Source organism: Vipera ursinii (genome assembly GCF_947247035.1).
Source record: "Vipera ursinii genome assembly, chromosome: 1".
NCBI lineage: Eukaryota > Metazoa > Chordata > Lepidosauria > Squamata > Viperidae > Vipera > Vipera ursinii.
Genome location: NC_139512.1, coordinates 283,387,275 through 283,404,639, shown reverse-complemented (window position 1 = coordinate 283,404,639; position 17,365 = coordinate 283,387,275). Strand labels below are relative to the sequence as shown.

At 37.9% G+C, this 17,365-nt stretch overlaps 1 protein-coding gene across 1 annotated transcript in view; it reads left to right on the top strand.

Annotated features, from left to right (window-relative positions):
* TRIM67 (tripartite motif containing 67) overlaps nucleotides 1–7,210 on the top strand; it is a gene marked incomplete at both ends in the record, with an annotated part of 33,105 nt that extends 25,895 nt beyond the window's left edge. Inside the window, 3 exons of the mRNA XM_083359216.1 lie at nucleotides 1,026–1,329; nucleotides 5,339–5,501; nucleotides 7,145–7,210. Of these exons, the coding sequence (XP_083215342.1) occupies nucleotides 1,026–1,329; nucleotides 5,339–5,501; nucleotides 7,145–7,210 (533 nt within the window). The remainder of the gene's footprint in view (nucleotides 1–1,025; nucleotides 1,330–5,338; nucleotides 5,502–7,144) is intronic.
* Between the last annotated feature and the right edge of the window lie 10,155 nt (nucleotides 7,211–17,365).

The following is a 17,365-nucleotide window of genomic DNA, read 5'->3' as shown; positions in this document are numbered from 1 at the left end:
TGTCCTATATAATGAGAATACACTGGATTTTTCAGATTTTGTTGGTTTCCAAAGTATTTCAGATCAAAAGCAATTCCTTTTCTCATAACTTTGAAAAGAATCCCAGTTTCAGATAGAATTCAGTTCTATCTGAACAAGCTTGATTACATTTGGGATAATATATATCATATGCACAAGTGTTTTTGGCACTTTCCATGGCAGAATCTGTCAAGTCTTGAAAACATTTCAGAATTTGCCAGGTTTTCTAATGGATTCTGTGTAGGTAGATAGATGATGATGATAGAAAGACAGGCAGGCAGACAGGCAGGCAGGCAGGCAGACATTCTAGAAGAACTGCAAATGTTTTTAAAGTTAATTAATATGGCTGATAATAATGATTCTGACTGAGCTTCAGTGTATCTGAAGTTCCTACCTCCATTTTATTCCAATGAGGAATTGCAGAATTTAATTACCTTTCAACTCACTACAAGGAAATTATCTTCCATATGAATGTGAATTTAAGCTTCAATTCCATATAATAAAACTTAAAATTAATATTGATTAATGATACTTAACCTTTATGAATCATAAAACATTCCTCTCGTCTCCTCTCCCTTTGGGAAAATTTAGTTTAGTGATGCAAATTGAAGTCACAAAGGGAAATCTGCAGAAGAATGGTGACAAATGGAACTTTTAATTCTTAGATATTATAGAGAGCATATAGAATTTTGAGATCATGTTTTTAATAAGATCATGCAGCTGATCATAATCTGTAAATGATATCACTATTTCCTAATTCCTAAATTTTTGAACCCCCAAATATGCATGTTATCATATTTTATTTTCATATTATGGTAGTGGCTATATGGTAACAATCTCAACACTTTAAAAAGTTGATTAAGGTGAGCTGTCTATATTGGTTCCTAGATTTCAAAGAACTGTATCCTGAATCATAATTGATCTTCATTTATTACTACAGCTCATCATGATCCAGTTAGTTGTTACATTGTTCTAATCTATATGTCCTCTTCTTTTTCTTTTAATAGTGGCCTGGTTTACATTTGATCCCTGTTCAGCCCACAGAGACATAGTCCTTTCAAATGACAACCAGACTGCTACCTGCAGTAGCTATGATGATCGTGTGGTTCTGGGCACTGCAGCTTTCTCAAAGGGAGTCCACTATTGGGAGCTCCATGTGGACCGTTACGATAACCATCCGGATCCAGCCTTTGGGGTTGCTAGAATCAATGTGGTCAAGGACATGATGCTGGGGAAGGATGACAAAGCCTGGGCTATGTATGTTGACAACAATCGCAGTTGGTTCATGCATTGCAACTCGCATACTAATCGGTAAGCATTCAAGAATCTGCTTTCTGGCTTAAACCAGGTTTCCTTCTTGTTCTTCAAGAGCTGTGCAGTGAATGTTCTGCCGCCCCATCATTTCAGAAACATTTAACATATATCCCAATCCCTGACAATGTAGCTCATAAATCTATGTTACCATTACATAACTGTTTTGACATTTGTCAGCGTTATGCTTATGGACCAAATCTGATGTGGCATTTAGCAGATTCTTGGTTTTAACCTGGGCCTGCTCCCCTCACTTATAATGCAAAAAACTGAAGAGGCAAAATAGCAAAAAGACATTTAAATGGAGTTTGATAAATCAGTCAAGGACCTCTCCGTGGTCATGTGGCCGGCATGACTAGACACCAAAGGCGCACGGAACGCTGTTACCTTCCCACCGGAGTGGTCCCTATTTTTCTACTTGCATTTTTACGTGCTTTCGAACTGCTAGGTTGGCAGAAGCTGGGACGAGTAACAGGCGCTCACTCTGTTACGCAGCACTCGGGATTCGACCTGCCAAACTGCCGATCTTCTGATCAACAAGCTCAGCGTCCTAACCCACTGAGCCACCGCTGACCATAGTCACTTCTATGGCATCTCTGTGTAGACCTGAATCTAGATGTGGCCATGAATCTATATTAACTACTCCGTGGAATTTTATTTATTCAGAGTTTTTTTAAAATATAAGTCGGCGAAGTAACAGTGAACTGTTCATCATTATATTAGGAAGGGCTTAATGGTCATTTATCTAAATGGAGGAAATAAGGAATTAAGAAATAAGCATGTCTGTTGATAAAAAATGAATGTGTTCTCTTATCTAATTGGAAACCTTACAGCAATCATGTAAATTGTAACTTAGTATTTCTCCTCAATACTGCAAATCCTTTATACCTTCAACCTACTGGATTCCAAATGTTTCATTTGTAAACCATTTTAGGGAATACAGGTAGTCGTTGATGAACGACCACAATTGAGCTCAAGATTTCTGTTGCTAAGTGAGACATGTTAAATGGATATTGCCCCATTTTACGACCTTTCCTGCCACATTTGTTAAGTGAATCACTTCACTAAATTTATTAACACCATTGTCAAGTGAATCTGGTTTTCCCATTGACTTTGTTTGTCAGAAGGCTACAAAGGGCGATCACATAACTCCAGGACACAGCAACTGTCATAAATATGAGTCAGTTGCCAAGCCCCTGAATTTTGATCATGTGACCATGGGAATACCACAACAGTCGTAAATGTGAAAAATGGTTGTAAGTCACTTTTTTCAGTGCTGTTATAACTTTGGTCACTAAGCAAACTGTTGCAAGTCGAGGACTACCTGTATATGTTTTAACTGGATAAAAAACAATGTAGCGTGCATTTTTAAAAAATCCTTATAAATTTGCATTTCATCCAACTACAGCTGCCCTATCTGGATTGCAAACTCCTGGCCAACTTTTTCAGACAATGAGTAAAAGCTGTTAGCTAATTTTCTATTATTTTTCTATCACTATACACAGTTGGATGTTTTCACTAAACTTGCACAACTAAACTGTTTCCTAAATTGTGATTCTTTATGTTAAAAGTAATCTTTCAACATAATTTTCTGCCAAAGCAAAAGAGAGGATTAGTAGGAAGCGGGGGATGACTTTTTCCCCTTCTCCTCATCCTCTTGTTTATAGTTCTGTAGTCATCCCTGTGTCTTTTAGAAGCCATTGTTTCCATTCCCTTATCCCAATTATTTTTTTCCTAGAGCCAGGTAACTAAATATTTGCAGATTTATTGGCCCCTGGGAAATGTTCTGAGATACACATGGTTTGTTGGGCTCCCCTTGAAGCAAAACAGAGCCAGGCTGCTGATGCTTAATACTGAAAATACAGGAGAGCCACTCTGAAACAGATCTCTGGGCAAGGCTGGGCATGTTGTAACTATTTCAGATTTTCAGAAATAATTTAGAACGAGGGCTAGGTTGCAAACATAGTGAAAGGATTTTATTATGTTTAAGGTTGATGTTAGTAATATTGATATTAGTAGTGATACTTTGTAATCATTTACAAAGCCAAAAATCTACACAAATATGTGCTGCCACTGCTGTGGCTACTGCCTGTAGATGGCCTTGGGCTAGGCTGAAACAGGAAATAAGATTTGTCCCGTGTCTGGGACTAAGCAAGTGTATTCTGAATGCTTAACAAACATTTTATATATATAAATATATATATATATAGTTCTAAGATGGCGGCGCCTGGAATGGCTGCGGCTGTATTGGCTCTTGAAGGTGAATAGTTTTGGGAGGGATAGTAAGGGCTATAGGCCACATGATCAGGAAGATTTTAATGTGTTTGAGCAACATGGTGGAACTAAGGTAACATACGACATACGACCGACAATCTTTGCTGGCCTGGTGAGTTTCTAGTTGTTTTGGAACTGTTGGTGAGACCGTTAAAAGTCGTTGGCGCTGTTTGAATTTGTTCTACCAGCAGCAAGATCTGACTGCTGGCCCAGTGATGGATTCTACTGCAAATCAGGGCTGTTTCCAGATGAGGCAGAGGAGGAGAGGACCTGGAGCTTATGGGGCGAAGGAACTGGATGAGGCTGTCGGCAGGCCCAGAGGAAGAGAGGGAGGCTTTTGGAGGAGTTGGTGGCAGCGGCAGCAGCGTGCTCCAGGGGCGAAAAGAAGCAAGGCCTCTTTAAGGAAAGGGTGGAAGAGTCAGGATCAGAAAAAGGAAAGAAGGCGAGGTTGTCAGAATACAAGCTAACTTGAGGGCTAATCCACATGGAGCCCCATTTCCATCTGTCCTGTTTGCCATCGTTCACTCCCTAGAGACTAAAATGGACAATGTGAAATTTGAGCGGGCCCCGAACAAGGAGTATATATCGGAGGTGGTGACCCTTTGAGAGCTGTATGCAACGAAAATTCATTTTGATGTATGCCGATTGGTGTACATTCAAAGTGACAATAAAGTTATCATCATAAAGTTATCATATATATATATATATATATATATATATATATATATATATATATATATATATATATATATATATATATATATACACATACATACATACATACATACATATATATATATATATTGTTGTTGTTAGTTGCGAAGTCGTGTCCGACCCATTGCGACCCTATGGACAATGTTCCTCCAGGCTTTCCTGTCCTCTACCATCTTCTGGAGTCCATTTAAGCTCACACCTACTGCTTCAGTGACTCCATCCAGCCACCTCATTCTCTGTCGTCCCCTTCTTCTATTGCCCTCAATCTTTCCCAGCATTAGGCTCTTCTCCAGTGAGTCCTTCCTCCTCATTAGGTGGCCAAAGTATTTGAGTTTTAGCTTCAGGATATATATATATCCCGAGTGCCGTGTAACAGAGTGAGCGCCTGTTACTCGTCCCAGCTTCTGCCAACCTAGCTTCTGCCAACCTAGCAGTTCGAAAGCACGTAAAAATGCAAGTAGAAAAATAGGGACCACTACGGTGGGAAGGTAACAGTGTTCCGTGCGCCTTTGGCGTCTAGTCATGCCGGCCACATGACCACGGAGATGTCCTCGGACAAGCGCTGGCTCTTTGGCTTTGAAACGGAGATGAGCACCGGCCCCTAGAGTCGGAAACGACTAGCACGCATGTGCGGGGGAAACTTTACCTTACCTTTACATATATATATATATATATATATATATATATATATATATATATATATATATATCCCTTCAATAGTATTTATTGGCAACTTTTTAAAACAGCTTCAGCTTTTCTGAGGATCCTGCAGCTGCCACATATCCTGAGAAAAGGCATAGCTGCTTTAAACAGGTGCACACAGGTTCTACACACATAGGCAAATCCTTTCCTATGCACATAGAGTCTAAACTACATTTTTGGAATCTAATCTGAAGCCCAGCAGAGTCCCAGTGAGGAGTTACTTAGCTTCTTGCGCTTTCCTAAGAGATTCCTGCATTAAGGAAATTAAAAATGTGCAGAGTCTGATGTCGTTAACGTCACTATTGTCTCTGTTTTTTAGGACAGAAGGAGGTGTTTCAAAAGGTGCAACTGTAGGTGTTCTTCTGGACCTCAATAAGCACTCCTTAACGTTTTATATAAATGGGCAGCAGCAGGGCCCTCCAGCGTTTGAGAACGTGGAGGGTGTTTTCATGCCTGCATTAAGTCTCAACCGAAATGTTCAGGTAAAATTTCCTTCTTTTGGATTAAGTCAGTTCAAAGTAATAATTGAATAAATTGCACTATGTGGAGTCCTTGTTGCTTTCTGAACTTGATTGCAGACATTATCCAACTACCCATGTTTCCCCAAAAATAAGACCAGGTCTTATTTTTTTTCTTGCCTCCAAAAGAGGCAGCAGATCTTATTTTCAGGGGGTGTTTTTTATACTCAACTCTGGCACCGACAGCCTCACCCAGCCCACCCAATCCTTCTGACTGAAGGTGCAGCTTCATTCTGCAGATGCATTCCAGCCTGTATTTTGCAGTCAGGCCTTTCTGGAAGGCCTATGCAGCCGAGAGCTGAGCTATGGCTCCATAGCTTGGTTCTTGGCTGCAGTGGCCTTCCGGAAAGGCCTGTGACTGAGAAATGCAGGCCTGGCTGCAGAAGACACCACAGAAGAAGTGGGCCAGCAAGGAGAGGCCTGGCTGCAAGATTATGTGGTTGAGGGGCACATGGGGTAGCTCCACACCCCCATCCTTACGCTAGCTTGATTTTTAGGTGTGCCTCGCCCCCAAACTAGGGCTTATTTTGGGGTTAGGGGTTATATTAGGCCCACCCCAAAAATCAAGCTAGGGATTATTTTCGGGGTAGGCCTTACTTTTGGGGAAACAGGGTAAGGAACATCATCAATGCTAGTGACTGTGGGGATTGTTCCCTATTTATATATACCGGTAGTAGCTTGACCTGCCAATGTTGCTGGGGTTGTAGTTTTCTCTGTGGGTAATTCCTTGATTAAGATATTGTTTTCTGCTGGATTGTTTTTGTGGTGTTAATCTCTGCTTATCTGAATGTTGATGGCTGAAGATGATGCGTTCTGGTCTTTTTGTTTCTTCTTAGCTTAATTTTTTTAATTGTCTCTTTTCAATGATGTATAAATATTTATCTTTAAGTGTCTATTAATTTGCTGATTTGTCTAAATGCCAAACTTCCAGAAATTTCCTAAAGTTCCTGGATTTAGTTTACTCTAGGCAACTAGTTTTCCAGTTAAAACTTTGGCTAGTCTGTTCAAGTACAGGGAACAACAAGGACTTCAGAGTTCAACCCTGACCTACATCTATTCTCTTCTATGGAAATTGCACTTTAGACAGAAAACAACAAATATATACAGATAGCCATCAACTTACGACCTCAGTGATAATTGAAGTTACGATGGAGCTATATGAATAGTGGTTATGACTGTCCTCAGTTTTCTGGTTGTCCATGATTACATGATTACAATCTGGGCAACTGATTCACACTTATGACCGATTGCAGTACCCTGCAATACTGTGACCACCATTTGTAACTTTCCCTATTGGCTATCCCAAGGAAGGTCAGTGGGAAAGCTGTCAGGGAAGAACACAAATAGCTAGGGTAGGTTTTCCCACCTGCATATCCTTTTCCAGTCCCTCTGTGCCTTGTGCTATCCCTGCCATTCACCACCCTGTGTGCACCCTGTATCACAATTTAATGGATGCTGGGAAAGTTACTTCTATATTTTATGTTCTAAAGTCCTAGAAAAAACATTCCATTTCAATGGGTTCCTGCAAAACCTGCCAGAGCTAATGATTCCCTACTTTGTGCATATATTTTTAGTTCTAAATTTTTGCTTTTTCCCCCCTCTTGCAGGTGACTCTACACACAGGTCTGGAGGTACCTCAGACTGTAAGACCACCAAAGCTGCCAAGCAACTGAATTCCTGCTACTTATATCTCAGCTAGATTTTATAATCTTTCTAAATAATCAATTTTAGAATAACACACTCATAGCTGAAATCAAAATAATGATGATTAGGTTTAGGGGTGTTTGCAGGGGGGTCAAAATAAGCTAAGATGGCCTGTGTGACCCACTTTTTTTACATGCATTATACACATAAAAAGGAGTGGGTTTCAAATCCGCCATTCCAGATGCCCTCTTGACTTTATTTTAGCCTACTCTGTGGATACCCCTGTTTAAATAACTTGGTGATTTCCTTCTTAGTTCTACATGCCTTTTAAACTTTTATATTATTTCAAGAGTACTTATACCACCGAACTGCCTGTGCATTTTGGCTTTATCCTTGTGTGAAAGCTTATGATCTGCCCTCTAAAGGTAATCACATAAGTGAACTCTAATGTTTCATTTTCTTTTTACACATCAATTCTGTTTTTGTACACCAAAAAAAGAGAAAACTTGACAGTATATAAATGCTGTTGATTACAGTGGGAGTTAATCATTTTTAATCTTCTCTGGATCACATTTGTTCTGGGCACATATTGCTTGATCCTGATCTGTGGGTATGATATATTGACGTAGAGGATTATAGCTATATCCTTTATGGCCTAATTGCTTGATGGAGTTTCAGTATGGTAGATTTTGCTGCCCTTGTGCAAATGTTTGGACTAAGTGACATCTAGATCATTTTGATTCTAAACATTTGGGCATGACAGAATAAAAATAGAATGGATTGGGTTCAGTAGCATAATTATCATTCCTTCTACTGTGAGGTAAGGATTAAACATCTAATGCAATACCGTATATACAGTACTGAAAACCTCCAAATGTTTAATCCAGATCATTGTATCTCTTTGAATATCTGTTCTTGTAACTCTGCCTTCAACACAAAGCTCATACTGTGCTGCTGTATTTGTGTGTGCTGACTTTGCATTGACTTTGAATGCCACATTGTAATCACATAATTTTCAGACAGAGCAGATGTTTAAAAGAAACCAAAGATCCATTCATATATGGGAATATGAAGCAAAAGAAGCTCAGAATCCATATCTATTCAAAGATAACACATCATTAATGTTTGATGAATTCTGTACTCATGTTTTCCTTCTTTGCCTTGTCATTCCATTTGAATTCATCTGGCAAAAGAAACTTCATCTTGTACTCCTATATACTTTTACTAGTCTTTGTGGATGTAAATCTTACACTTGCAAGGTTAAGATGTGATCAAGGGTAGCTAATCTCTTTTCTTTCTGGAAAAAAAAGTTAGAAGTTGTTAATATATCCCTAACAGGTATCTTAGCCTTTTCCAATTAATCAAATGTTTCATTCAAAACTTGCCAACTTTAATTATTTCTCCCAAGATCCACGTTCAAAGCAGTTATTAGGAATATACTTAATGTTTGGAAATGAACAGCACTTAATCAAATAGAAAATTTAAGTACATTTGCTTTAGCTCTGTATTCAACAGTTGTAAGTTAAAAGTGAAAAGTGTGTTTAAATATTTGTTAAAGTGTGCAGTAAAATCATTTAGCTTTTCCTTATCCCAGCCAAATGAGTCTTTGTAATGGATTTTAGCAAGCCAGCAGCCTGAGAAGGAAATATAAAATCTTCTCTCTCTGAGCTGGTTTCAAATACCTTTCCTAGCAGAAGTGAAAAATTAACACAGGCTGAGGAGTATGCAATTTCTGGTTTATATTAAACCAGAGTTCCCTGTTCATCATCAAGTTAAAGCAAAGTTATTAATTGGTTTGGTTTCTCATTTTGGAAATTAAGCTTATTAATAATTATCCTTCAAATAATGCTATTCAGATCTGTTTCTCATTGTGAAGATACAAGTGCACACCCTAATTTGTCAAACGATGAATCAAATAGGAAAAAGCTTTCAGATTGCTGAATTTGTACTATTTCAAACAGTGGGTGGGCAAAACAATTCTAAAGAATGCTTCCCGACATAATATATTCCTCATACGCAGAAAGCCAGCAGGTCAATTAAAAAGTTGGTCTAGATAGAACCTTTTTCCTGAGATGATGTTTCAGAAATTGTATATAAGGAATACATTCTCTGTAGAGAACCATTTTTTATCTGCACCTGAATGTTACAGCCCAAATTACAGCATTAACAGGATTCTACTTAACTGATTTAGATCCTATAACTTTTTAAAGCCCAAATCAAATGTTCTGTCTTGGTTGAAATTTTAATTATGGGGCAGACCTCACCGTAAAACATTCAATGTGTTTCTGTGACACAGTTGGAAGTGTTTCACAGCACATCTAGATCAGCTTTTCAGAATCAAAGAAATTAGGCAGATCACCAAAATTCATACGTGGCTCCTGTTATTTTTAATTAAGTCACTGTGTTGAAGTTATGTCGGTGTTTCTTCATTTTGAGGTGGAGGTTGTTATGTGAACTACTTGTGACTTTATGATCGCCATTGGTACATCAGCAATAGGTTTTGAAGGCTAAGTTGCAATACAGCTGCTATAATGACACAAATGCTTTTTATGTGAATCAAAATTCTTCCATAATATAAAAGCTGGCAGTTGGAATTCAAATATTCCTTCTGTCTGTATCCTGTGGAATTGCTGTGACAGTGATGAATACTTGGAAAAATATTGTATAAAAAGAGGGAGGATATTAGGACAATTATGCAATATCTTTACTATTTTTTCCAGCTTCTTTCCAATAAATCAAGAAGCACTAGACAAAGTTAATTTTTATACGGGGAAGAGCAAATGAAATTGAAATGATTTCCCCCCCTCTTTTAATTGGAAAACTTTTAGAGAAAATGCTTTCTATTGCAGGAAATAATATTCAAATTAATCAGTCACACATGGGCTGGAAGTACTTTCTTGTAAAGTACAGAAATGATTCTCTGAGTGGTTTAATTGTTAAATATTGATTGATTGATGAGACATTTAAAGTAACAAATTATTTTTTTCTTGCTTAAAATGTGTCCTATCTTTGTCTAGGGTTTTAAAATTATTAATATTTAGTAGAGTCAGCTTCAGGCCTACCTCAACAACTTCACATATTATGGACCTTGCTCACTGTAAATATGCCTTGTATAAACTTAGGCTTGGTAGGAAGAACAGTAATATTTGAAGTACTTTTCTTTAGGCAAGGAACCCATTCTGCTTCTATGAACCCCAAATCATTCATTGCACTAAGCCAAACATGCTGTGAGTCCAGACATCTTTAGCTTGTTGAATGAACCATGGGTTCCATGGTTAAGCTATTCCTGGTTTATATTTGTGTACATGCCAGCACACATGCGTGCACGCGCGCACACTCTCACACACACTTACCGCAATCTTATTGATGGTGATCAGATCAGTCTTCTGGAGTGGGGGGTCACATTAAATTGAATATATTAAATGTAAAATAATAAAATCAAAGCAATTTGTAATAGGGTAAGAGATCTAGATCAGGGCTTTTCAACCGGTGGTATGCATACCACCTGTGGTACTTTACCATGTGGCAGGTGGTACGCGACAGTCCTAGAAAAGTTTGCTACACTGAGACAGAGGCAGCTGCAGCTGCAGGACTGTCTGGGCTCTGCAGAAGCCCCAGCAGCTGGCAGGGCTCCAGCTGATTGGCGCTTCCAGAAGCAGGGCAGAGCTGGAGGTGAACTGAAGAAAAAGGGAGGGGGAGGAGAGGAGAGGCTATAAATGGAGGTGGTTTGGGTGGGAAAGGGAAAAAAAGGCAACAGGCAAAGAGAAGGAGAGCTCAGCAGGCAGGGAGAAAACAGGGACAGGAACGAAGAAGCAGCTATTGCTGTAAGAAAAGGTCCCCTGGTTTGTTTTCTCTAGCCAGGAGAACGCAATCAGCGCTGATGAAATGAAAAGCCAGCATGTCGGAAAGGAGATGGGTTTATTTAGTTCTGGATCAGCTGGTAGCTTGATTGGGTTACCATAAGGATTTTTGTACAGTTTTTACAGCGTTTTGTAATTCAGAGGCTCAGTTTGTGTGCTTTGGTTACTGGAATATTTTAGTCTGTATTTTAGGCTAGCAATCAGTCCAAAGTCCATAGGTTTAATCCCTTTACACAAATGTAATTAGTTTTACCCCCTTATCTTGAGTCTGTCTATGGCTTTTAGAAAGTTTTATTTCAAGGTAAACAGGCTTAATTTAAGGCTAAACCTTTTCGCAATTGCTGGAGCCTTTCAAGACTCGAGTTGCAACATTGTGACACATGACACACCTGAGGTAGCTTAAAGAGAAAAAAAAAGCCTGGAGTTTATGTGTTTCTTTATTTTGTGAGACTTTCTTGCTTTGCACTTGATTCCTGTGTCTTTAAGGGTACAGGGAAGGGATTGGGAGGGGGGTGGGGGGGTGCATTCTTCCTACACTGTGGAAGGAGAGCTCAGAAGGGAGAGAGGAAGAAGGGCCGACCAGCTAGCTCAGGGGTCTACAAACTTAGCAACTTTAAGACCTGTGGACTTCAACTCCCAGAATTCCTCAACCAGCCATGATGGCTGAGGAATTCTAGGAACTGAAGTCCACAAGTCTTAAAAATGCCAAGTTTGAAGGCCCCTGAGCTAGATCGTAGTGGTGCATATTAATAAATATGGATAAATTCATCATACATTTGTCAGTGCAAAGGGAAAGTGATTCAGCAAAGGAACAGCCACTGAAGAAATTAAAACTGGTATTTTTTTCCTTTTTTCCTACAGTTTGTAATATTTTATTACATTATAGAATAAAATTCAAAAGCAAATAGTAGGACACAGTGGGGAGGAAAAAGTGAGGGGCAGAAGGGAAAAAGAACAAACTTCATCTGTTGCAGTAGAAGGAAGCATTAACATTGAACCTCAACTTTTTACTTTTCCATAATATTATAAATTAGTCATTTCTGTAACAACAAATGAATCTAATCAGTAAAACCCAAAATCCCCCCCCCCCTTTTTTTTAGTCATCAAGTTTTTGACACCTTGCTAAGCACTGGTGGTACTCAAATATTGTCATGTCCTGAAAGTGGTACAATCTGTGAAAAGGTTGAAAAGCCCTGATCTAGATGGAGCCAAGTAAAAATAAATCTGTTTTACTTCTATAGAATATTTGTCACTAATGAAACAGTCTAAGGAATATAGCTTACAAAGATGGACTAAGTTATTCTGGCAAAATAAATAAAGCTTGATATCTTTGGGATATTTCTTTAATGAAGATAAAGTTCTGCTTTATATATTTTCCATGTATTCCAGTAAATATTAGTAACAAAGTTAAACATATCTATGAACAAAGCTGAAATTCCCTGAATTAGTTTGGAGCCAATCTGTTTGGCAGGAAACAGACCATTCAGAGACCTTATGAACAAAACATCTTTGTGTTGCTTTGATTATTCATTTGGTTTAGGGATTACTTTCTTAATCTAATAATGCCAGGAAGAGCAAGCATTCATGCAAAATGTTAATTATGATTCCAGATCTCTTACAAGGATATTTTACAAGTCTCCTCCCTGGAAAGTCATCTGAAAATGAATAAATAAATAAATTCAGCAAGATTGCTACCTTCAAATTTATCCAGGGATGTGTGTGTGTGTGTGTGTAGGGAGGAATTACCGTATTATAGCAGACTGGGCAGGCTTGGACTCAGTATAAGTTGTTTGATGTTTACTTAAATGAGTCTGTACTTTCTTTCTCTGGATCTGACCAGGAAAACATACCCAGATACTATCTCCCACAGCTACCACTACCATAGAACCATGCTGCTTTTTCCTCTTTTTTTCTTTTGACTTTGTAGAATCCAAGCAGTTGGATGGCTATTGAGGAAATATATGAGTGAGACTTTGCCACAGCAGATAAAATGGCATACTGAGGCTCTTGGTTGAATGTCCCGAGGCTATATTTTGCAAGTGTGAGGTTCAAAATCGTGCAGAAATGAAAAATGTTGTTACAAGAAGTTTGGACAGTCTTGTTCTTTTATATATTTGGTTCAGGTATGATATCCGCCCATCAACCAAAATACAATGCATAGTATGTATGTGGTCCAGTTGGCCATGCTACAGTTGGCCATGCTATTTTGTCATGTTTTAAAGCTCCCTCATGATCTATCTCTCTTCTTACACTGTTAAATGCATACTTAGTATTCTTACATTAATATTAAAGAGACAAGTACCTCTTCCACAATTTCATTAATGTAAACCTTTGGGGAGGTGTGTGGAATTCAATGCAACTTTAGCATTGTAAGCTGAATCACCAAAAAAACTCTTTCTGTAGATGGTTTAAGCCAGAGGTAGGGAACCTTGGCTCTTTCATGACTTGTGGACTTCAATACCCAGAATTCCTAAACCAGCCATGCCCACTCAGGAATTCTGGGAGTTGAGGTCCACAAGTCATAAAAGAGCCAAGGTTCCCTACCCCTAGTTTAGGCCAAAAGACATGTCAATATGCCTTTAGAGAAACAATAGGACTGGGCAGTAGAGTGGTATGAGAATTACTTCCTTGATAATCTCAGAGAAAAGAGTTAATCTTTCTGTTCTGTTGAGTTCCCCTACATGCCTGCTGTTCCCCTATAGATTGTGATCAAACATAGCAAGAAGAAATTCTGTGTATTTGTTAGGATTACACAAACATTACAGAGGATTCGGTGGTAAATAAGAAGGGGCTTGAAGACCAAAGCCACTTTTTAGTGCTTTTAAAAAAGCCTTAAATCCTACAACCACAGCTTTAGATTCTCTTTTTCATTAAGAGGGAGAAAGATGAATTGACATCCTTAACTCATAACATACCACTGTTAAGGATAGAGAATGATCATTTGTCATTCTTTCTTTAGCTCGTTCTGTTCCATGACAAATTTGTTTCCTGTAATATTTTTGCAACTAATTTGGAAAATAATTATGACATAACATGTCAGAGAACTATGCAGTTGCTCAGTGGTTTTTCAATTCAAAGATTAAAACAGAAAACCCTGAAATTATGTTAATGTAATTTTGTCTTGACTCTTTCATTTAGTCTGATGTTGGGAGTAAAAAAAAACACCATTCTTAGGGTAAAAAAACAGTGGGGTTGCATGGCTTATTCTGTTCTGCATGAAAGTTGAGCTGGCCAGGTGAAAACAGAATAAAGAAAATGCCAATACCCACTGCAAAATAAAAAATAGAAAGGCCATGATCCATCAAATAGGTATACTTAGGACCATAGATTTCAGTAAGTGTGCCTAATTTTGTGTAGGGTTGTAGCTATTAAGCTAATAACAGAGTTTAAGAGGAGACATTAATATTTCATATTACACATGTAATGTATTAATGTATACATATCTATCATCTTAGTGTAAATAATGCATTTTAATGTAGTTAAGTAGTCTGTTATTGATCAGTGGTCAAGTTCCATTGTAGTGTTGTAGATTTTTTAAAATGTCTTCAGCAAAAAAGAAAAGAAGTACTTGGTTTTCAAGCTACTTAGATGTGTAGAGCATGAGGAAATGCACTGTTCTAATTTTTCCCATCTGCTTTTAATATGGCCACTATTTAGAGAGATGGAGTCATGCACTGCAATTCAAGACACTGCATTATGGTTACTGTTGCAATCAGACTGATTCAGTTGTACACAAACAGAGCTGTTTTTACCTATAGCAGGCCTGGACCATGCATGTCTCGGTCTAGTGGTCCTCTTTGTGTCATGGATGCCTGGTAATTCTCCATTCCACTTGTAATATAACACGTTGAAGCCATGCTCCATGCTGAGGCCTTTACACACAAAACTCCATTGCAGATCCTCTTCAGGAGAGAGTGGGTCAAGAACCACAAAAAATGGGCTGCCTCATGAAGTAGAAGATCCTATCATTATGACGCCCCATAATTTATTGTGTAAATAGAGAAAGCTTGAATAGCCTTGAAACCAATGAAGATGTGGAGAGTGGTTTGTTGGTTGGTTGGTTAGTTCTTTCCTCTTCCTTAGACATAACCATCCTGAAAAGGCTTCTAATATTTTTGAGCACACTTCAGTAATACTGATGAGTGTACAAAAACAGAAGCTCCAGGGCTGTCATTTTGATTTCAGTCATGATGAAGAAGGAAAGAGTTGTATCCTCCCCTCACCTTCCATAATCCCAAAATTACAAAATTCATATGTGTAATAAATGACATATAAATTATTTGCACTCTTGCAACTCCTGCACTTTTAGTTTTGCTGTTAATGTTCAAGGTGGAGCAGAAGTAAACAAAAATCTGATTTAGGATTTTTGCAAGTTTGATCATGAAGCTGATGATAGCTAGTAGGAGAAAGCTTAAAGAAGTTTTATTATGGCTTTCTCTTAACTTTCCAAAGCCCTGAATAGAAAGTGGTGGCATTATTATATGAAAAAAGAAAGAGAACATAGTATTAAAATAACTTCATGTGTTTTTCCCATTTAAGAGAGTGAATCAATTTGAAAAAAAACAACAGAAAATGTGGCTCATTATTGGTGTTGTTTTAAGCAATTACCTATTTTTATTGACAATATTGAAAATCAAAGAGAACAGTGAAGTGATATAGAAATTTAGGGTGAAATGATCATATCAGGGCTTCTTCAAAATTCTTGAGAACACTTAGACAAATTACTTGTGCTTTCATTCCAAAATCTGAACGAATTTAATTATGTATTTCATTTATTCATACTCTCTTGTTCCTCTTTTGACCACCCCAAGTGTTAAAATCTGCTATACAAAATGGTTTGCTCACCACAGATATAACAGATTGCTATGATATCTCTGTGATTACAGCATACATAAATTTGTAGAGGCCAACCATCAGTTGATAACCTTAACCATAAACCATTTGGTGTGAAAAAAGTGCAAGAGCTGGAATAAGCAGATAAGAATAAATTTTTCCACAAAATTCATTGGTGGGCAAAAATGGTTTCGGTGGGTAAAGAAGGAATTATGCTTGCAACCAGGATTTAATTACAGTGGACTATATGAACTCTCTACACTTGCATTACAAAATGTTTTTTTTTACCCTCATATAGTTCGGTTCTCATGTACTCATCATGTAATAACAGAGAGGGCCAATCAAGTACACATAAGTCAGTCATGATCAGCCTTAGGAATGTAGCACTAGAACAAGTGGTACTAGGATCAGATACTGGTATAATTGTCTAAAAACAGTCCATTTGAAAAATCTGATTCATTGAACAGTATCTCCTAAAATGCCCTAATTTCAGGATTTATCATCCATTTCCCTTTCACACAGGAAGAAAAAGTCGATCCCCAATTGGGTTTCCACGTTCCACTAAGTCAAACCATGGCTTGTTTGGTTTTGAGTCGATGCATTGTGTGCACCCAGCCAATTGTTTTATTTAGCTGACCCCCAATGTTTTGAAAAGCTCATTCATGGGATGCCAAGCATTTGCTCCTGACCTGTCAAACTCTTGCTTGGATCGCTGCACTCACCTAATCTGTCTCAGGGAAGTATGATGGGAAGTGACCAGGTGGGAAGATTCCACCTTACAGTATGGTTCATTTTTTTTCCCTTTATACACCAGAGATTCACTGGTTTGATAGAAAGTACTTAGAAAGTAGCATCAATAGCTGGTTTTCAAGGGTAACCGGGGTTTTGATCATGGCAGAAAGCCATAGGGTTGGCTTTTTCCTTATAAAAGTTTTTGTTGGAAGATGGTCGAGCTAAAGGATGTCTTTTTCATTTCAATATTAAAAAAGCAGGATTCCTCTTGGAGTTTCACAAGTGTTCCTAACCCTGTGTTACATAAATACTGTCAATAAAAATATAATGTTGTAAAAAATAGTGAACGGAAGCACAGCCCAGAAACATGGTATGATGACAATGTTCTAGAATTAATGCATGAGGTAGAAATGCTGTTTTTTCTCAAGTTATAAAAGCATGGAAGATGTTAACTTAAATGTTGGCAAAACAAAAAAAAAGAAGAAAGTCACATGTTATGTTAAAGTCTGGTTAAGTAAGAAAAACATTGTTTGCACTAGTTGTCACCCCTAATCACAACATGTTTTGTTTATATCCTTAGATCTGGTGGAATGTACATCTTCTATGTCACCAGACCAAGAAAGGAGTTCAGAAAAAAAATAATCAATTTTTTTCTAATTTTTTTACCTGTAGCAAAAGTTTGTATTTTTTGAATTTGAAGCAAAATGTTTTTGTCTTATTGTCTCAAATGTTTATGTACTACCTTTTTGAAAACATGAA